Source organism: Carassius auratus, chromosome 21, assembly GCF_003368295.1.
Source record: "Carassius auratus strain Wakin chromosome 21, ASM336829v1, whole genome shotgun sequence".
NCBI lineage: Eukaryota > Metazoa > Chordata > Actinopteri > Cypriniformes > Cyprinidae > Carassius > Carassius auratus.
The window spans coordinates 1,266,368-1,289,725 of record NC_039263.1 but is presented as its reverse complement, the minus strand read 5'-3'; the positions used below and the strand labels follow the sequence as shown (position 1 = coordinate 1,289,725).

General features: G+C 37.3%; 1 protein-coding gene across 1 annotated transcript; it reads left to right on the top strand.

The window, feature by feature from the left end:
* Positions 1 to 560: 560 nt before the first annotated feature.
* map4k6 (mitogen-activated protein kinase kinase kinase kinase 6) lies at positions 561 to 18,504 on the top strand. Its single transcript, XM_026195419.1, has 32 exons — positions 561 to 825; positions 2,351 to 2,408; positions 3,717 to 3,807; positions 3,899 to 3,963; positions 4,267 to 4,322; positions 5,012 to 5,059; positions 5,193 to 5,235; positions 5,352 to 5,424; positions 7,371 to 7,502; positions 7,895 to 7,957; positions 8,047 to 8,128; positions 8,241 to 8,351; positions 8,772 to 8,847; positions 10,467 to 10,525; positions 10,805 to 10,851; positions 11,082 to 11,120; positions 11,677 to 11,710; positions 11,791 to 12,076; positions 12,733 to 12,851; positions 13,096 to 13,134; positions 13,217 to 13,301; positions 14,263 to 14,342; positions 14,541 to 14,601; positions 14,700 to 14,823; positions 14,914 to 14,972; positions 15,057 to 15,160; positions 15,252 to 15,426; positions 15,524 to 15,592; positions 17,006 to 17,092; positions 17,679 to 17,749; positions 17,834 to 17,889; positions 17,955 to 18,504. Exons 1-32 carry the CDS (start codon positions 733 to 735, stop codon positions 18,040 to 18,042), a joined length of 2,673 nt encoding a protein of 890 aa, XP_026051204.1. The 5' UTR covers positions 561 to 732; the 3' UTR covers positions 18,043 to 18,504.
* The last annotated feature ends 4,854 nt before the right edge of the window (positions 18,505 to 23,358 follow it).

Sequence of the window (23,358 nt, the reverse complement as noted above, 5' to 3'; positions counted from 1 at the left end):
TAAATTGCAAAATAAACAATTGTATCATTTTAATAAATAATTGTTCAAGTTAAAGGGAAATATTGGTATGTTATATTTGTGATAAATGACAGTATTCAATATCTATTTTAACATATAATATTGATGTCATATACCACTTAATTTTTGTTGTCCATGTCTTAAAGGTTTGTAATGGAAATGTAAGATTTATTTATTTTTCTCATTCAAAATGTTATTTATGTCTTATAGAACACAGTTGGCATGCTATATCTGAGTACAGCCAAATAAGAAACTAAAAGTACAATAGCATAGTGCCTTTTGTCCTCCGTGTTTAATTTAATGTAAACTAAACTAATGCTAAACTCTCCCTCTGATAGTTATTGTGTGCGTTACGTAACGTCTGCGCTATTTTATAAGTTGTCTATCGAATGTTTTTTTTTTTTTTTTTTTTTTTTGGAAATGTTGCGTTGTTAAAGACTTAAAGACTTCCTGACAAATTAGACATCTGAACTGAAAAATAACGCGTCTCTAGACCCTGGCGTCATACTGTTGCGCTCTTGCGAACGCGTCTTGAACGCGTATTGCGTGAACGCCCCTGTCAAAGAGATGCGTTTGTGTCATCGCTGCCATGTTCACTCGAGTGCAGTGCACTTGTTACGCGGAGGTTGAGGAAGTCGTGGCACTTGGATGAGTATCATCCGCTCTTGATGTAACGTTGGTACCGTGAGAAAACGAGTCAAATGCCGCGCTGCGATGGACGCGATCGGAGTATCGCACGGGGATCCGCTCGATGACTATGAGCTGATACACCGCATCGGCAGCGGGACATATGGAGATGTGTATAAGGTAAGAAAACGACAGAAAGTTACCCCAGAAAAACGATTTCCGTGAATATGTAGTGCAGATAAAGTTTTAAGGCTCTTGTGTTTGTGCCAGTGATGCAAAATATGTTGCAAAAATACAATAACTAAGTTAAAGTTTTCATATTAAAACCACAGTTATTTAATCTTTCTGAAATTGTTTATATTCATGCATACATTTATATCTGTGTGTGTGTGTGTGTCATGGTAATAGTGGCTAACACATCAGTCACCACAGTTTTAATCTTTGGATAATCATGCCTTCCTGCAAGCTCTGTTTGGGGACATATATCTGGTTTGTTGTTGGTGCAAAATCGCCTATCAGCAAATTTTTATCTTGTTACAGTTTCTTGACAAATGCTGCATCATAGTATCTTGTATCTTAGTTACATTTGCAACATTGTTGATTGTGCTTGCATGTCATATCCTTGCTGTGTAACAAATTGTGCATTCGCATTAACATGTTGAAGGAACTCTTAATAACTTTCGAGTGATGTGTGCACTTACTGTCTTACCGTGTTACTCTACGATGACTAAAGTTTTCACACCCCATTGACTTTGATGTTCAGTGACGCACGTGTGACGCTGATATGTTTAACACCATAAAAACATGCGATTCGAAATATATTGTGGATGTCTTCCGTACATGAAAAAGAAACCGTGATACTAAACTTGAATTTGCAAGTGGAGTGTGTAATGGTGGCATACAGAAATAACCGCGTGAAAAACATCTAGTTGCATACCAGGAAGCAAACAATAAATAGATTCGCAAACGCTGTATGTGCATTTGGTCTCTGTGTGAAATGATTCCAACGGTGGCCTTGTGCCCTGATTGGGTGGATTGTCCACTTATATCACCCTGCCTGAACAAACACGCATCATGGCCTTGATAACGGAGAAAGACACATTACAGGATGTGATTTGGTTCAGCAGGAAAGAAAACAGGAAATGAGCCCTGCTACTTTTTTTCATCTCTACTTCACCTTTCCAGTGTCTGCTGAGCCACTGCTGGTTACCATGGTTACGGGCAGACAGCCTCGTTTATTTATTTATATATTTATTTCTTTATTTTTGGTCTTTCGCAGACCACACTGGCACTTGATGTGCCTCACAAGTCATATGAGGCTTGAGCGGATGCAGACCGCTTGACTTGCTGTTGTGAATGAGACAATCGCATTTCTTTCATTGGTGAAATATTATAAGGCCTTTAAAAAGTATAAGTGAAACCAGGGCCGATTTGAAAGAGGTAGCGTGGATTTGTCAGTGGATCAAAATACGTGTGGCTCTTCATGCACTGGATTTTTGTGACAAAGTAAAACTGGAAGCACTGGAACTTGAAAGTGGCGTGACACAGTAATGTTGTGGTGGCTCGATACAAGCGTTCTTTCAAAAGAACCAGGAGGAATTTTGTCAGTAACTGTCTGATGCAAAGGTCTGATGTCAACATCCATTGCTTATTTGTAGAAGCATTTGATTTGCATAACCACTAACTTGTTTCTCTGTCTTTCTAGGCCCGTAGCATAAAGACCTCAGTCATCGCAGCTATTAAAGTGGTCAAACTGGACCCTGGTAAAGTCATAAACCATTTGTCATCAAATTTTCTTATTTGCATTTTACTGATATGATGCACACCATGTATTGACCTTTTCAGTAGATGTGGGTACTAGTGTTATCTAAAGAGGCTGAAGTTATGTAACATTAGTAAAATACAATATCATTTTATGAAATGTAAACAAAGTTGATGAAACTGAATATGTTCTATGCAATATTCTTCAATAATCTAGCAACTTTCCAGATACACTGTTTTTATTTTTTTCTTACATGCATACTTACACTTTCTTACAGTGTCACACTTCATTTCAGAACACATTTAAAAAAAAAAAGAAATCTCCAGTTCCTTAAAGGATGTTCTGCAGTGCTTGTCATAGTGACACACAGTAACTAACACTGGCTGCGTTTACATGCACACTTTTTGGTTCAATCGGACTGAATTCAATACGAGTGATGAATCTGATTGTAATGTTTACATGAACGCTAAATAAAGTGATCGGGTTGATGTGTGCGTTTATGTCACAAACTTCAAATTGGATTATTTTTCTTTTTTTTTGACATTTGCAAACTGCTCAAATAGTCAAAGTGAAAGTGACATATAGATAATATATAGTTTCTCACTGTTTGCAGATAATAACCACTCTCCTACACGGTTTCTTTATTTGTTTTTAACAGCAGAATTAATATTTACCCATTTATGGATAAATATACATATAAACCGCTGTGCTGTGCTGTTCAATCAGCATCACTTAATCATGCAAAAAAAAGCCCTTCCCCATGCCCAAAACGGGTTCCCTGTGGATAATTATCCAAAACAAGGTTGTCCTGCTCGACTTCACAGTTGCCGAGAGAAAGGAGAGTTTTATAATGACAGGACACGCATTTATACAACTCTTTATTCAAAAGGAAGAGCTGCTTTTTCCGTGCGCCATACGTCATTATGTTATTACGTTATATGCACGGAAAAAGCAGCTCTTCCTCATCAAAGGTTTAAATTAAGTCCAGTCAACTCCTCATGTTAATTGGCATGTACAATATTTTATGTTACAGTAGTTCTTTGTTTCCAAACTTCTGAACACTGACATTTTAAAACTGAAAATGGTTGAGAAAGGCCCATAATTGCAATTTATATATATTTTGAATTTATTTGAAGAGACCTAGAATATCATCATTTTGGATGTAGATTCAGTCTAACACTGAATTCTTCACTACATCATCTGAATCTCGTCTCTGTCTTTTATTTCTTGTGAATCCTGCTGTGATGTTGAGGTGTTACTGATAACAATGTAAAATCAAGGACAAGACCCCTGTTTCTTTCTCTGTCAGGTGATGACATCTCAAGCATTCAACATGAAATAACCATGATGAAGGATTGCACTCATAAAAACATCGTGGCCTATTTCGGCAGCTACCTCAGGTCAGTCACGCGAGAAACTAATACTGCAGTTTGCAGCAAAAAAAAAAAGATGTGAAGAAAAAACTAACAACAACTTCTTCATATTGCACAGAAATAACAAGTTGTGGATCTGCATGGAATTCTGTGGGGGAGGATCGTTGCAGGATATTTATCATGGTAAAGTTGGCATGTATCTAATGAAATGTTACATGTTATATGAATGTATATCATTTCAGTTCCTGTACATAGATGTTGCAGAAAATAGATAGTCAGTGGTTTTTTGCTAAGTTTATTGGATAAAGAAAGCAAAGCTGAAGTCACGATGTTTAATGGTTTCAGAAGCATGTCTTCAAATATGTAATTTCCGTTTGATGGGGGATGGAGTTTGCGGTTTCTTCTGTTGTTATTTATATTGCCTGATAGAGGATTAATGCTCATGTGATGTTTGTGAGTCTAAATGAGGTCATTGTGTTTCTGCAGTCACTGGTCCTCTGAAAGAGAGACAGATAGCTTATGTGAGCAGAGAGACACTTCAGGTGAGGCTGCTTTCATGTCTTACATCATGGGTTTTTTTTGTTTGAGGTTCATGAGGTAATCAGTTATGTTATTTTGAAATTATCCCAGTCATTTTTTGCTGTTGTTGTATTCTTTCCTTAAAGGCACAGTGCACCCCAACATTAAAATTCCCCCTCACGTTGTCCCAAACCTGTATGAATTTCTTTCTTCTGCTAAACACAAAAGAATATATTTTGAAGAATGTGGGCGACCTAATAATTGCTTGTCCTCACTGTCTTCCAAAGAACGGATGGGAAAAAATGCTGTCGAAGTCAAATGGGAACCAGAAACCTGTTTGGTTACCAGCATTATTTTTTGAGTGAACTATCCCAATAAAGCATTTCAGATTAAGCTTGACCCCTTTTTAAAGGTATAGTTCACCCAAAAATGAAAACTGGCTTTCTTTCTCTCTTGAGAAATATCTTGGTGTTTTATTTATTTTTTTCTATACAGTCGCGGTCATTAGACTCCAAAATGATTCGGTTCCCATTGTTTTTCCAAAGGGGGCTAAAATCAGAGCTAACCCTGAAATGCTGTGTCAAAGGTGTACAATGGTACAACAGTATAGTGCTAAAATTGAGTTGTTTAGCAAAAGATAATGAAATGTTAAATGTTTATATACAGCCCATTTGTGCCATATCTTTGACAAGTGATTTTTGCTGGTTTACAGGGACTACATCATCTCCATGAAGCGGGAAAAATGCATAGAGACATAAAAGTAATTGCTTATAACCATGTTTGATATACATTAGTAGAGTTCATCTTTACATGAGTGAGTTTCTTCAAGCACAATAGCGCATGCGAGATGATAGCGTGGATGTGCTCATTGTGTCATTCTTGGTTGACCACAGGGTGCCAACATCCTTTTGACAGAGCGAGGAGATGTCAAACTAGGTCAGTTTGGGTTTACCCCTGTCTAAGCCCCTCACATGTAAACACACATATGCATGTATTAACTAATACACCATAAATCTCTTAAATGTGGGCTTTGTCTCCCCTCTGTCTGGCAGCGGATTTTGGAGTGGCAGCTGAGATCAACGCATCTGTTGCGAAGAGAAAGTCCTTTATCGGGACACCATACTGGTGAGATATTATACATTTGTAAACACTGTGCTATTGTTGTTGTTGTTGTTGTTTTTTTTACAGTACCATTCTGCAATTAATTGATCGGTCATGGTATTATAATATGTAACAATTTAAAATAACTGGTTTCTACTTTAATATATGTTTTAATGTAATTTATTCCTGTGATACAAAGCTGATTTCTCAGCATCATTACGCCAGTCTTCAGTGTCACATGACCATACTGAGATTATTCTAATATGCTGATTTGGTGCTTAAGAACCATTTCTGATTATTATCACAGTTGATGTTTGTGGGAACAGTGCTACATTATTTTCATAATTCTTTTTCAGTAAATCTCACTTTTAATCAGCTTAATACATCTTCACAATAAAAATATTAATACACCCACCACAACTTCACAGTACCACAATTTCAGTATTCGGTATTGATACCAGAGAAAATCCACGGTTCTCGGTACCAATTTTGGTACCAAAGCAAAACACAAAAATATGCTAAAAAACAAACAAACTTTTTTTTTATCACAAAAAAACAATGCCATTTTTTATACTTATTTACAATTGTGTTTAAGGTTTTTCTACAAGTAATATAATTATGAAACATTATTAGTAAACAAGTTTCACCCAAATTTAATTTGTCTTTTAATTAATTAAATTTAAACACATTTAATTGGTAAATAAAGGGGATTTGCTATTAAAATTTAAATAAATAGTGTGTGATTTATTTTTTTAAAAAGTTTTATAAAAAAAATTTCAACAGTAGTAGCAGTATCACATACAGTCTACTTAATAATAGTAATATTTCTAGCACAATGCATTTATGTAAAAATGAACTTATTTTGACGGGTTGCTGTGAATACCTTTAAATTGACACTGGTTTTACACAAACGGTAAAATGCTTTTGAAGTGACTCAGAACAGTTCTGGTGATGTTGTTTGTGTATTTATGTCCTCATTGAGACGGAAGATGCTGAAATTACTGCAAGCATCATGCGCTTCAGTCTCTGTAGTAAACAAACCCTCACGTCTCTGCCATTTATTCATTCACACAGAGACTTGCAGAACATGCAGGATTCATATTTCAAACAACTTTTGCAGCTTAACATTTAAAGATACTGGTCCATATGGAGATTTGATTTGATTAATTTATGCTAACTCTGACAAATTCCGTGACTGTCCATATTAAAATGTAAGTTTAATTTTCATGACTGGATTTTGAGATTCCGTCTGCGTTTTCTGCTTCGCGCAAATCATAGTGCTGCATGCGTCAAATGGCTGTATGCTGGTTTTCCAGCCTTACACAGAGATTGTTCCAGATTCTCTGAATCTTTGGATGATATTATGCACTGTAGATGATAACTTTTAGATGATGATAGCAGTTTTTCTCTGAGAAATTCCTTTCTGACGTTGCTCCACCATTTTTCGCCGCAGCATTGTGGAAATTGGTGATCCTCTGCCCATCTTGACTTCTGAGAGACACTGCTACTCTGAGAGGCTCTTTTTATACCCAACCATGTTGCCAATTGAGCTAATAAGTTGAAAATTGGTCCTGCAGTTGTTCATTATATGTACATTTAACTTTGCCGGCCTCTTATTGCTACCTGTCCTGACTTTTTTGGAACGTGTATCTCTCATGAAATCCAAAATGAGCCAATATTTGGCATGACATTTCAAAATGTCTCACTTTCAACATTTGATATGATATCTATAACATAAAAAATATAAGTTCATGAGATTTGTAAATTATTCCATTCCTCTTTTACTCACAATTTGTACAGCGTCCCTAACTATATATATATATATATATATATATATATATATATATATATATATATATATATATATAAGTAAAGCAGGATAATTGAATAATGAGTCATATTAAAAATCCCATCCAGTATTGCTGTGTTATTTGCCTCTTTTATATTTTACTGTGATGATTTTTCCTCAGGATGGCCCCCGAGGTTGCGGCAGTGGAAAGGAAAGGGGGTTATAACCAACTATGTGACATCTGGGCAGTGGGTATCACAGCTATTGAACTAGCTGAGCTGCAGCCGCCCATGTTTGACCTACACCCCATGAGGTGTGGACACACACACACATATACACATATGCAGCTCCTTTCAAAAGTACTCACACCCTTTGAGAGCAGTCACACTACAAAATACATTCCCCTTTGTTGAAGTTGCTGTCAGCGATTTCAATTGTGCTATCTTTATCTCAGTTTACACAGTCTGAGCCAGTCAAACCTTGACCCCTTGGCAAACCCAAAACATGCTATTCCAAAAAAAATAGCTTACACCACCATTAATAATGTTTTCACATGCTGCAAAAAGTGATGTAGCCTAGCAGAAAACTCAAACAAAAAAACACTACATTTCCTAGACATTGCCCTTTAGGTTGAAAGGTTGAAATGAGATTTGGCGGAGGGTTGGGCGGCAGAGAACACAAACGTTTCTGTTGTTTTGCCCTCAGAGCTTTGATGCTGATGTCCAAGAGCAGTTTTCAGCCTCCCAAACTCAAAGACAAGAGCAAATGGTAATATGCCTGAAATGTAACTGTTGATTGTCCTCAAATAACAAAGTATTTAGCTTGACCATTTCAGTAAAAATATGTTTATTTCTCAGGTCCACAGAATTTCACAACTTCGTCAAAATGGCACTCACGAAGAGCCCTCGGAAAAGACCGACAGCAGAAAAACTCTTACAGGTACATGCTAACCATATCTGTGTTAAATATCATTTTACTCATGTAGGGCCTCTCGATGCTGTTCTTATTACTAAAATGACTTATTTATTTTTCCCCCCTCTGTTTTTTTCAGCATGCTTTTGTCACGCAGCTCCTCACGCGTAACCTTGTTATAGAGCTGCTGGACGCCGTCAATAACCCTGATCTGCAGCAGACACACACGATGGATGAGAGTGACCTGGAGGTGAACTGAGCGCAATGAAGATAAAACAGTGAAAAGATTTCATTTCACAACACTTTAGATTAAAGCTATCTCCCAATTCCACTTCAGTGTGAGGACTAGGCTGATTTTGTGAAAAGTGTCAAAACTGGGGTTTGTTTGAGCGGTCTAACATCTCCATCATATTTAGAAAAGCTGTTTGGAAACAGGATCAGTGACATAATGCTTTATGCAAATCTACTAATTTCTTCAAAAATGTAATTGATTTTGAAACTAAAGCACACCTGTGTTTTCCAAGTGATCCTGAAGAGCTTGATTCGCTGGTTCAGTGTGTGTGTGATTAGGGTTGAACCCTGCAGGACATGTGGGGATGATGACCTCTGCTGTAAGGTAAAAGGTCTTTATGTGACTTTAGAGTTTATGTCCATGTTTGTGTGTTTACAGACGTGCAGTGTCCTGCCTGATAAGATTCACTCTCTAGCAAAACTTCCCATGCAGAGGACTCGGTCTGAAGAGCAATGTAAGTCAAGTTCATACTCTAATACACTGTTTCTAATACACATCTTATTTGCTATTAATTATCCTAACAGTATGTTCTTGCATCCAAATAGTAGATTAAATGAATCCCAGATTGAATTTTGATGAGAAATACCACTTGAATGCATTTCTCAAAACTTGAAAAGAGGGGCCTACAGTTAGATTTATTGCTTTCAGCATATTTCAGTTAATAAACAACCATTTTATTAACTAAGTGGCTAAAATCAAAAAAGAAAATTTCAATAAATTATTTTAGATTTGTACCAGGGGTCTAATTATAGTGTCAGACAATTTTTTTTTTACAAAAAATGTGACTTTGTTTTTTAGTGAGCATTTTCAACTCACCCTTTGACCTTTACATTTGAAGGGACTTAAAGGGACAGTTCACTCAAAAATGAAAATTCTATCATCATTTTGTTCTAAAACTGGAAGGAATTCTGTGAGATCTGATGTAGTGCTGTCAAATGATTCATCACGATTAATCACATCCAAAACATTTTTTTTGTTTACATAATATATGTGTGTGTACTAGGGCTGTGCAAAAAGTCTAATGTTATTTTCATGCACATCTCGTCAGTAAAGGTGCTCCTGTCATTAGTAGAATATATCCAGCATCCATATATATATATATATATATATATATATATATATATATATATATACATGCTTGTGTGTATATTTATATATACATAATAAATATACACAGTACACACACATGTAAAGAAAAACGTTTATTTTGGATGTGATCAATCACGATTATTCATTTAGCAGCACTACTCTGCTACAATGTTCTTCAAAATATCTTCTTTTTTTTTTTGTTACATGACTATGAGTGATGAAAGAATGTTCATTTCCTGGTGAAGCATCCCTTTAAGTGGCCTATTTTGGTATTCAAGCATACTATGTAACCATTCACTTTGCATGTGAAACGACTGACAATGCCTTTGCTGCATCCACTAATACACAAAACGTTTACGGTGGCGTGTAAATGTAGTCAATCATTAATGTATCCTTTTAATGTTACTAAAATCTCTGGTTTTTGCAACTTGATTTCAATAAGCTTTGAGTTCTAAAAGTTAAACCATTTAAGCCAAGTCAGCTTTATATAGCACCTTTTAAAGTTACACATGCTTCTGAAATTTGCTGTGACTCTTCATGTCATCTCCAGCAGTGTAATGACAGAACTGTAGCGTAATAAGACCAAATCAGTTGTAGTAAACGCCAAATCAGGAGTGACTAAGAAAGAATGTGACATTAGTCAGTAAGTGCCATTGTTGTGGTTTGTTAGATTACAGCAAGCCACGGCCACGGCCACAAGCCAAGGTTAGCTGGACAACAGCCGCTATTGTACTTGAGAAGCCACTCTAGAGCTATGAAAGGACGCATTGTGTGTGTTTCTGAGTGTGTCTTTAGCTTCATGTCTGTTTACATGAATGCATGAGCGTGCATCCAGATCTGCATGCTAGAATGTCACACAGACAATACTAGCAGAAAGTGGCACGTTATACTCCTACCACACAATTGTATGTGAAAGTAGAAGCATGCAGCAGTTGAATAAAGTGATTCTTTCTGCTTGTGACTATCGCTTTTTCTGTTTTCCAGTTGATCATGTGAGGTTCGGACCACCAATGAGAAAGGAGACAGATCCCTGTCCTGATCTGGTGAGATTAAAGTTTTTAATGAAACAGAAATTACTTCGTCCAGTGTATCGAGTTATTTATGAAAGTTCTGTTCTGATTTTCTCACCTTCACAGTTTCTGGGTAACACTCTTGTTTTTTTTTTGTGTGTGTTTTTTTTTTTAAGGTGTGCTTGTTACACATTACATGTACTTACTATTATAATAACAATAAATTATGCATAATTACATGCAAGTAACTCTAATCATATAGTAAAAAACAATGCTTATGGAATTACCTACTGGTTTTCTGTTTTTTATTAGGGGGCGTATGATGACTGGAGCGCTATCAGTAAAGACAAGGACTCACCGTGGGTTATATTTCACTCTTGATCATCTAAAATATTGATGACGGTAGTAATTGTTGTGTATGATCTGCTAATGCATGTAGGTCATTAAGAAATATTAATTCTCCAATCACTGATCAAAGTCTAATTTGATGAATTTATTGTTAAATTAAGATGTTAAGAAGCACTTATAAGGCCTTCCCAGAAACTGAAGTTTTAAGGGTTACTTTGCTTTTTTACTATTTATTTTGCAGGAGTTTGTTAGAGTGCGTGGAAGAGGCCTTGATGGAAAGGTTATCTGGCTTTTTATATATATATATATATATAAGTATCAATTTGCATAACTTTTTTGGTCAATTAAATATTTGGAAACCTGATTAAAATTAATATTACAGTAAAAAAATATGAAATGCATATACTTATTGTTTTGTTTAAGCTTCGTGTTTTTAATTTGACCCCTTTGGTTTCCGAAATATATTTGATTGACCACCTAGTTAATACCTTGCATTTTTGCTTATCAGAGAAATTTCCCTTAATAAGGTTTTAAGAATATTTATATATTTTGAACTTTATAAAAATATGACATTTTAGCTAATAAATATAATGCTTCAAATTTGGAGCAAAATGTTAATGTATCTAAATAATTTGGAAAAATAGATAGTATTTGAATCATTTTTTTAAATGATTAAATGATATTATTAAAAAAAATACTAATAATTGTTTGTTGTCCCCGCAAAGCTAACAGTGGATCTTCATTCCTACCAACACCCTTTTATAATTAATAACATGAGAAGGTTAATGCAGAACTAAAATGATGAAATGCCTAACATTTTGCTTCCTCTTTTACAGGAGTTTGACTATAAAGAGAGGCTCTTCAGCTGAGGTAAGGGAACATTTAAAACAAAAGTGTAAAAAGTCAGTTGTCTTCTAGAATAAGATCATTTATTTGTTTTTAATCCACAGCACTCTCCGGATGAAGAGGATAAATATGGGACGGTGAAGAGAGTGCTCTCTTCTCCCCAGTCAACAACAGTCACCAATCAATCTGCCTCCTTGCCTCTTATTGGCTCGACGCCTCTGAAGGGCCACACCTCCGACACTAACCCCGCCCTGCTCAATGAATCCGCTTTGCTGATTGGTTCAGCACTGTCTGACCTGTCACTCCTCACAAACTCTTCCCTCTTCACAGACTCCTCTTTCCTCAGCCATTCCATCAGTCTAGGCTCCCTTTGCTCAACACCAACTGAAGGTGAGATGAACTAATGACCGCACTTTTAAAGCAGAATATATGGAGCAAATTTTGTGCCAATATTCATCATCATACTCTGCCTAAAAATGAAAATTCACTCATTGTTTACTTTCCCTTAAGATGTCCCAGAGGTATATGATTTTCTTTCTTTAGACGAGCCAGGAATGCATGGATCAACGTAGACATATATGTATATATGTATGTGTGTGTGCAGGCTGAAATGTTTTGAAATCACTTGTACCCTACCTGAGTCTTGGTAAAGTTTTAAATCTCTGCAGCCAGGATGCTCCTCTGTCGGTCACGGATTATGGAAAGTGAAACATAAATCCATAGGGGTGGTTGGATTTATTCACGCACTTTAAATTATTTATTTGAAGCTTCTTTCTTTTCCGATTCTTATTCACATCTTTATCATAATAGGCTGCATATTAACTTATCGGGAGAAAACCGCAAGTTCTATGTGAAACCAGACATTTGAGCGCTCACATATAGTCAGAATGGCACAATCATAACGGTCCACGAATATTCGACTGTGAGATTGGTAGTCGAATCAGGCTCCTCGAATCAAAGCATCGAGTCGTTGATTATTTGGGGTCACCCCTACAAATAATACATGGTTAAAATCCAAACACTGATGGATCTGCTGTGTTGAACAGGTTTGAAAGCAGAGAGCTCTGTTGCTCCAGACCCAGGAGGATCCAGGAGGAATTTACCGCCACATGACCCCCCTCTCTCCCCAGAATGGAGTACTCTCAGGAGGAAACCAGAAGACTCGGTGAGTAGACTACATAGGTTAAACCATATTTGACCTTTGACCTTGATGAGAATCTGCCTGAAAGGGTTTAATTGTAAAATCCAATATTAGTGAAATTTGATTAAAAATTGAAATGTAATGCATTATAGTTGTAGTTGGATATAATGCATTATTTACTTTAGATTTTTGGCTCTTTGTATTAAAATGTTGAAAATATTCATTCTTTCATTGGTCACTCGCTTCATTCTGATTTGATTGATTCCAGAAAGTTGTCCATGGACTGCCACCTACACCACAAGTACATGTATGTACAATTACATGATTCTAATTCTATTCCGTGCTCTAATTTCATGCTTATTGTTCTATAATCATAAATTGTCTTCCAGATGGGGGCCTGCTTCTCTAAAGTATTCAACGGCTGTCCGTTAAAGACTCAGTGTGCTGTTACATGGGTTCTGCCAAAGACCAGAGGTGAAGTTTGCTTATACAATTGGGAGCACTAGAGACAACCCTATTCTGCTTGCTGCCAGTTACACACAAACACACAAAAAACCATCAACCAAGTATAAAAACATGCATATGGTTTTGTGGTTAAAGTGAAAACCAAGGACTGTAGCAGGACAAAATAGCTGGTATGTTAAAATAGATTTGTGCATTAGTGTGAATGCAGCCTTTTAGACCTGCTGCGGTCTGTTATGTCATCAGTAATAAACATACAGAAGTACTTCTGAGAAAAAAGGAACAATCCTTCACTGCCTTTGTCTGGAAACGTTCACATATTTAAAGCACTCTTTTTTTTTAGTGCTTCTAATGTGTTATTACTTTTTATTTGCTCAAGCTATTTTTAGTTCTATTTAGTATAATCTTGAAATACAGTTATTTTGCTTTTTATTTATCATTATTAATTTGCTTGCATGCAAACATGGTAACCTGAAACTCAGAAAGCGTGGGCTTGACATGCATGCAAGAACCAATGAAATCCATTCTTGTGTGTAAAGCAACTACAGTTGAGCTTCCCTTTAGTATATTGATGGTCTGATATATGCATGTGCATTGAGAAACGTGCATAAAATAAGTGCATAAAAGCCTTAATTAAATCTGTTAATCATATAAAGTGATGACCTCACTCCTAAAGATTTGGATTAAACTGCTCTATTAATATATGGAGCACTTTTAGAATGTCTTTATGAATGTTTTGAAGCATGAAAGTTTTGGTGGAACTTTAATGGAGGAACAGAAATTTCTCCGGTTTCATTTTTGGAGGAAATAATAGTTGATGGACACCCCGGTCTTATTTTAATTGTCACGCTTCACAACTACTTCAGCCACTTCCCCGTCCAATCTTGAAGAATTATTTTACTATCATATGTATAAACAAATTTCTATTCATTTAATTTGCAACATATGTTTATATGCTGATATTTACTCCTAGATCAGTACCTTATGCTGGGCGCTGAGGAGGGCATCTACACGCTCAACCTCAATGAGCTGCATGAGGACACCATGGAAAAGGTAGCCATATTGTCTTTTCTCTTTTTACTTGTGGACCCTTTAATTGTTTCAGAGTAAAAAAAGAAAAAAGAAAAATAAGAGATGTGCAGGCACCATTCAAAAATACAAAGTTGCATAAAGTTGCATTGTTTATTCTTCCATAGTTTACTAAAGCAAATATCCCATGAAAGAGTGTGTAAGATTTTCTTTCTTTTCCAGTTGCTCCCTCAGAGATGCAGTTGGTTGTACGTGATGAACAACGTCCTTATGTCCGTCTCAGGCACGTGCAATGTTATTAATAGGACTGCATCTAATGTACCATGAAGATCTAATCTTGATTAACTCTCTGGCTGGTACCTCTCTGTCCTCTGTCCACAGGAAAGTCATCACAGTTGACTTCTCATAGTCTGCCAGCACTTTTTGAGTACCGCAGGAATATGCAGCGTAGACAGGGCCATCTGGCGATTAATGCACACCGCTTGAGCACAAAGATAAACGCAAGGTTAGTCCGATTTTAACTGATCTTTGTCTTAAGTCAGTTCCTTTGGATTAAAGGGTCTGCTAAATGCTGGTGGTTCTTATCTTTCTCCAGGAAGTACGCCATGTCAGTAAAGATCCCAGACACCAAAGGCTGTAGAAGATGCAGTGTGGGTGAGGACCAGTGACCTCTTTAGGAGTGTGAATCAGTCTCTAGGCATTTTGTGCACGTTTTAATGTTTGTTCCTCCGCTTCTAGTTCGAAACCCCTACACTGACAGCATTTTCCTTTGTGCTGCTGTTCCCACGGGTTTGGTTCTTCTAATGTGGTATGAACCTCTGCAGAAGTTCATGCAGCTCAAGGTGAGAAACGAGAGCTAGGAGTGATGGAAACGTGGAAAATAATATCGGCACTGTTGCGTAACTTTTCTGTCTCTCTCTCTCTCTCTCTCAGCACATTGCTCTGAATCTGCCAGAGTCTCTGCCCGTCTTTGAGTTGCTCGTAAACGAAACCGAAGAGCTGCCACAGGTCTGTGTGGGGGTGAGAAGCCGTCCCTGCCAAAAAGACAACACTGGACAGATGCACTTTGACATCATCCACCTGGATGACACGCCACAGAGTCAGCCAGGTGCTGCACATCAAAAATCACACACAAAAGCAACTATTCATATGAATAACGTTTCAAGTGAGCTATAGGATTTGTGTTTTGCTTGACTGAGTTACAGATGGCGAGTCTCTGGAGGTCAAGCAAGTGATTCAGCTCGACAGGGACACAGTTCTCATTGCACTGAAAAGTAAGAAATGCTTGTTTTTACTGAGCCACTTGAAGCACTTTGTATGTACACTCACCTAAAGGATTATTAGGAACACCATACTAATACTGTGTTTGACCCCCTTTCGCCTTCAGAACTGCCTTAATTCTACGTGGCATTGATTCAACAAGGTGCTGAAAGCATTCTTTAGAGATGTTGGCCCATATTGATAGGATAGCATCTTGCAGTTGATGGAGATTTGTGGGATGCACATCCAAGGGCACGAAGCTCCCGTTCCACCACATACCCAAGATGCTCTATTGGGTTGAGATCTGGTGACTGTAGGGGCCATTTTAGTACAGTGAACTCATTGTCATGTTCAAGAAACCAATTTGAAATGATTTGAGCTTTGTGACATGGTGCATTATCCTGCTGGAAGTAGCCATCAGAGGATGGGTACATGGTGGTCATAAAGGGATGGACATGGTCAGAAACAATGCTCAGGTAGGCCGTGGCATTTAAACGATGCCCAACTGGCACTAAGGGGCCTAAAGTGTGCCACGAAAAAATCCCCCACACCATTACACCACCAGCAGCAGCCTGCACAGTGGTAACAAGGCATGATGGATCAATGTTCTCATTCGGTTCACGCCAAATTCTGACTCTACCATCTGAATGTCTCAACAGAAATCGAGACTCATCAGACCATTTTCTTCAACTGTCCAATTTTGGTGAGCTCATGCAAATTGTAGCCTCTTTTTCATATTTGTAGTGGAGATGAGTGGTACCCGGTGGGGTCTTCTGCTGTTGTAGCCCATCCGCCTCAAGGTTGTTCGTGTTGTGGCTTCACAAATGCTTTGCTGCATACCTCGGTTGTAACGAGTGGTTATTTCATTCAAAGTTGCTCTTCTATCAGCTTAAATCAGTCGGCCCATTCTCTTCTGACCTCTAGCATCAACAAGGCATTTTTACCCACAGGACTGCCGCATACTGGATGTTTTTCCCTTTTCACACCATTCTTTGTAAACCCTAGAAATGGTTGTGCGTAAAAATCCCAGTAACTGAGCAGATTGTGAAATACTCAGACTGGCCCGTCTGGCACCAACAACCATGCCATGCTCAAAATTGCTTAAATCACCTTTCTTTCCCATTCTGACATTCAGTTTGTAGTTCAGGAGATTATCTTGACCAGGACCACACCCCTAAATGCATTGAAGCAACTGCCATGTGATTGGTTGATTAGATAATTGCATTAATGAGAAATTGAACAGGTGTTCCTAATAATCCTTTAGGTGAGTGTACGCTCAATAGGGATGTCTGATACTGACCAAAAATTAGATTTATATATTTCTGGGTATTTGCTGAGTGTGGTTTTTGTGTTGCTTTTATGACAGGGCTAGGCCTTAAATAAATTAAATTTGACACTAATTCTTTTATCAACCGGGTTTGTTTCAGACACAGTGAAGGTTGTGAATCTACAGGGATGTGCGAGCCATCAGAAGACTTTTGAACTTGCATTTGAGTTTCCCATTCAGACACTGGGTAAGCCCTGTTAAGCCAATGCCAGGCCGTCTTTGAGCACCTCTCAGCCTAGTTTTTGCTGTCTGTTCTTCCCCTATGTCAGTAGTTGGAGAACTGTCCACAGCTTTAAATTTTTTTTTAAAGTTTTAGGGTAACACATTACAATTGATGCGAGTTACATAGTTGCATTACTAGTTACTTGAAACAAGTAATCTTTTACTTTATAATTTACAAGAAGTTACATTTTCCAATAAGTAATGCCAATAACTTTGTTTTCCCATTTATTGACTGACAGCTTTCCTTTCCCCATATTGAGAGAAATCGTGAATTTGACAAAAATATAACTTTTTTTATATTAAAATCAAACAAGCAAGCCCAGCACAGATTACTTTTCATAAAGAGTAACTAAGTAATGCAATATTGTAATTTTAAAAGAGACCTTTCTTACTTTTGTTCAGCTTAGTGAACCAATGTTGAAGCACAACTTGGCAATAACACAGCCGCTGCAAATTATTTGTTGTCAGCTTGGTGTGTCATGGCTTTTAGATAGCCATCATGTTTGCTATGTCTTTTTAATATTGGACCTCTTTCTGTTGCATCTTTATAGTGTGTCTACAGGACAGTGTTCTTGTCTTCTGGAAACACGGTCTGAAAGGAAGGAGTTTACAAACTAATGAGGTAAAGCTGACGTCTACGGCAACGATGGCTTCACTGATGTATGAGGAAGCAAGAAATGATGTAATATTATGCTGTTTGCCTCAGGTTACGCAGGAGATCACAGACCCAAGTCGAGTTTTTCAAGTTTTGGGAACAACTAGGTATGTATTCCCACATGTCTGGTAATAGACAAATGGCATATACTAATCATTTAATGTTGCTACAGGGATATCATCTTGCAAAGCACTCCTACGGATGATCCGTCTGCCCTGAGCAACCTGTACATCCTCACGGGGCACGAAAGCAGCTACTGATGGACCAGAGATGCTGAGATCTGCAAACACTACAGAGGTGGATGGTCCTCCCTTCACTACTGAAAGGGTAGCGTCATCAGGCCCAAAAAGCTCCAGGAACAGAGAAAAGCATGATGGAGTCACGTACACGCAGTTCTCCAGAGCCTGTGAGGACAGGAGGAGGAATCGGAGCTGATTTAAAGGAGGGAAAGTGACCTGTGGACTTGCATTAGGCCTACTGTTTTTGAAAAGGCTGTCATGGGTCAGTGACAAAACGAATGAGGTGTTCTATTTAATACTAGACCGTCTGTCTTGTTTCGAGAAATAATATATAGCTAGGTAATATCAACATGTTTTGGCGCAGTCGTTTAAAAATGATCTTCCATTGGCCAGTAAATTAGTTGATAGAATTGTGTAAACCATTGTACTGTAAAAACCCACAAAAACTGTGAAATAAATAAATGTAAACGACAAGGTTAATTTGATGAAACGTTTTATTTGTGTTGCCAGCAGTGGTCATTTTAATTCACAGCGCTAGGGGAAGCTGTTTCTTTCATCAGGTCTTAATTTTTTAACAGTGCTTTGTCTTGTTTGGAAAGACCAAACAGGAATCGCTTATGGCAAGCCCTTTTAGCTTAAATTGTTCCCCACCTTATTTGTCATAATTGAATTTGTATTAGTAAGAATTCAGTTAGAGAGCTCTATGATTTAATTCTTAGTATTCTTAACGATTATGATTGTAGAGCTCTCCAATTAAATTCTTACTAGTAAAAATGCAATTGCAGAACTCTTTAATTCAATTATATATTAATAGTAACACATTAATTAGGGAGCTCTACAATCATAATTGTTACTAGTAAGAATTGAATTAGGTTGCATTTACACTGCAGGTCTTGATGCTAGGGCTGGGTAAAAAAAATAATTTTTCGATTAATCGTTTTTTAAAATGTGATCGATTCAAAATCGATTCTTAAAGGCCATGAATCAATTTTTTTCCATATTTATTTCCACAGACATTGGACGTAAGATTAGCGTTAATCTAATTACAAATCTTCTCCACTAGATGTCACCCTCTTATGTGCCTTGTGCGATGTTACCAACAAAGCCGTCATTCATTCATTCACTCACTTGAAGAAGTTCAAGCAAATGGAAACACCATATACTACGCAGCAATGCTCCCGTGCGCGTCTTACAGACTGCATCTTAAAGCCTCTTATACTTTCTGCATCCGCGAGTCTGCTATGGACCGCTAGGAAGGCGTGACGTAAATATCGTCATCGGAGAGTGTGTGCTGAGGCTATGAGCAGACAACAGCGTGGACAGGTGCGTGTGGTCCGTAGTCTTCAAAAGCACAATTGCACATGTTCAGGTATAGTGGAGAACCTCATTGCCAATCAAACCTGTGCAATCCATCAATGAAGAATATAAAGACAGTGATGTGCAATAATTATGGGCAATTGTTTGTTAATATGTCCGCACTTTCGAAAGTATAAATGGAGAAGTCCGCACTGGCCATGACTGCGTCCAGATTGCTCATGTGGAAAGTATAACACAAGCTTTACAATCGTAACTTCATTGTGCTGTTACTACATCAAGCCGAATTTCACAATTAGATATCATAATATTTAGGCTATAATATTGTAAATCAGGTTGGTTTGTTTGGTGACGTATTGTGCGTGCGGCCCGCGAGACTAATACTTGGACCATAATGCGGCCCGGTGGAAAAAAGGCTGAGAACCACTGGCTTAAAGGGTTTCAGGTGCTTTGTCGACGTTGATGCCACCTTCAGATAAAAAGTCAGAGGAATGGAAGAATTTTTTATTTTGTAAGCAAGACGATGACGATAGTGTTGTGGACAAGAACAAAGCATTTTTTCATCTTGCATCAAACTTGTATTTATTTAACATAATTGTGTGCATTTGAAAATTAGAGATGGGTTCTGTTTTAATGTACCCAAGTGTACCTAAACTAAAAGAGTTTAATATACAGGTTTTGTGGCTCTTAATTTCTTTTTATTAATTACCAAACTGTAAACTTATGTTCACTGTTCTTTTTTTATATATATAGTATTTGTATTAAATATATATTCATTGACTTTAATCGAGAATCGAGTATAGAAAATAGAGCTTAAGATCTTTGCCCGAACCCGACGGGACCCGATCGGACTACATTTCGATTCGGGCTTCATTTATAATAAATTCTAATTTTACATGTGGGCTCAGGCCGGGCTCGGGCTTGTGCGGTAAATGAGCGGTCATGTAATGTGTTTTGATTAGCGCGAGAAAGATGCGAAAATGTATGCTGAGTAGTTGAAGCGGAGGCTTGCCTCTGACGATTACGTTTTGGTAGCACCAGCAACTAAAGTTAGTCATGAACTATAACGTTAGTCATGAATAAATTGTTAAAACCTGTATAAATGACTCATTCTTGACAAAAGGCACAAGAGCTGTGTGCGTGCGTATCTACATTTGAATAATGTCGGGTTGTAAATGGGTTCGTGCTTTTAAAAAGCTGTCAATCAAAATGTACTAGTCGGGCTTTTAACTTTTAAGGCCCGATTACAGCTCTTATAGAAAATCGAATAGAGAATCGAAATCGAATCGATCTGAGAGCTTGTGAATTGAAATCAAATCGATCTGGAAAATCTGAATCGATACCCAGCCCTACTTGATGCCCAGATTTTCTGACTGTATCCGATTTTTTTGACGACCTGCTTACATCATCTTTTAAAAGTGTCCCGTATCCGATTTTTTGCATTTACACTATACATTGCTGAAACTACCAAACGTAGACATCCTGACCTGGAAAAGAAAGTAAAACAGTACGAAATACAATGGACGCAGATGCAAATAAAATTATACAGTGTTTTGCTTTCCACAATATTTTAGTAAGTAAACAAAAAAAATCATCAAAACATTGGTTTAGTATGGCGGAGAAAAAAAGAGGAGAGCCTTGTTGCAGCCTGGGCGAATTTTGCGTATTCGACTCGCATATAATGGGGAATATCCGATTTGTCTGCTTACATGGCACATGCAAATGCATGTATCCGATTCATATCCAATTTATTACCACACATGAATGAGGCCTGAATCCGATCTGAAAACATCGGAATCCATGCGGTTTTTCCTGCTTACACATTCACCGGTCATATCCGATATGTGCCACACGAGAGCAAAAAATAGGAATTGGGTCACTTGAACCATGCAGTGTAAATGGGGCCTTAGAGAGCTCTCTAATGCAAATGCAGAGCTCTCTTTATCATAATTGTTACTATTGAAAACTGAATTACAGAGCTCTAATTGGAATTCTTACTAATAAGAATTTACTTGTAGAGCTCTGTAATTAAAACTGAATGGAAGTCAATGGAGACATATGACTAGTAAAAATTCATTTCAGAATCAGAATCAGAATCAGAATGAGCTTTATTGCCAGGTATGTACACATACGAGGAATTTGTTTTCGTGACAGAAGCTCCGCAGTACAACAGAATGACAACGACAGAACATAAAACACATAATAAAAGAATAAAAAATACAAATAAGTAGATAGTGAATAACAATATACAAATGACAATTGTAGGCAGGATATTACATTTGTGGAGCTCTCTAATTTGAATTTTTACTAGTAAGAAATTAATTAGAGAGCTCTATAATAATAATTGTTACTAGTAATAATTGAATTAGAGAGCTCTCTAATTAATTTCTTACTAGTAAAAAATGCAACTTTGGGAACGATTTAAGCTAAAAGGGCTTGCCATAAGCGCTTTACCCAGTCGTTAAACTCGACCTTAAAGGAAACTACAGCAGTGTTATACCTATCTGATAAAGTACTTAGCAACTGGTAGGAATGCGCTGTATTTGAAACGTAGCTAAAACGTATTATTCTACCTTTCTGTAGATATAGGTTTAATTCTCGCTATGAATCTAGAGATGGCTTGCTTGTCGTTTCGCCAGCCGTAAGCTACTCTTGTGTTGAATGGTGTGAAGGCGCTAGAGAGCCGCTGGCGCCCCTGCTGTCAAAGCTGAGGAACTGCACGCTAGCGGTTCACATCGCTCAGAAGAGCTGGAAGAAGAGGACTGGAGACTCATCCTCACTGAGAGGCTGCGAATGACTGCCGTGCAAACCGAGGAACTGCTAGAGTCTGGAGAAAGGTTCGGCCGTGGTGTTATAGCAGGTGATCTGTGCAATGGTTTGCTAATATTTGTAATTTTGTATAATTATAAGGATTTATTATGTGCATAATTTATGTAAATTAATAAAATAAATTCAACTAAGGTGTAGATATTATTCAGATATATTCAGATCATATGTATATAGACATAATACATATTACAGACATAAATAGTAAACTTAAGTAAACTTCATTATTATTTAAGGTAGCGCTGAAACATGAAGTAACGTTACATACTTTCTCAAGTCAACATCAACGTTTGCTTTTATTCTACTTATAAATATCAATGAATTGCAAAAGATAGATAGTAGATGGGGGAGGGGGGGGGCTCAAAAACGGTCAAGAACACCCTGGTTTGTTAATAATTGTATTGTTAATAATTGTAATATTTGCATCATTTATGTAAAAATTAATTAATTAAACTACGGTGTAGATATTATTCAGATATATTCATATTCATATATCCTTATAAATATCAATAAATTGCTAATGATATAGATAGATCAAATTAGTTGGGGGGCTAAAAAACTCAAGAACACCCACAATGGATGTCTGTTCCTACAAATGTCTTAAAAAAATGACTTTCCCGAGTCTGTATTTAGTCCCAAGTCTCCTATAAGACTATATACTATTTTACAAAATAAAATTATCTTTTATTTGTATTTTTATCCATCATACAAACAAGAAATGTGAAATCAACGTCAAATAAAACAAGATTCTCAGACTCGCCTTATTAATAATATTATCTTTCATTTTAAACTATTACACTATAGGCTGATTACTGTTATGGATTGAAACGAAAGTGCTCGAGAGTTGCTGCACACACACACAAAAAATAAAGAATAAAAAGAGTGAGCAACAATAAAAACGCATGTTGCTGGAGGGCCTTATTAAAAATGCAAATTCATTCTCTGCCAGCAGGAGGCGCGTTTGCAGCGGCAGAAACAGAGGTTTCCCCAGTGATTGATTGATAGATAGATAGATGGATAGATGGGTAGATAGATGAGAGAGCTGGAAACAGCAGCTTGCTTGACTGAACTCAAAATGAAATACCTTACAAGACTCTCAAACCCCGGTGGCTCAATGAACCAATATATTCCAGGGGCCATAAAGACATGTGGACGATACACATCCCAGTTCATCGCCTGTCCTCAGCACCTTCTCAT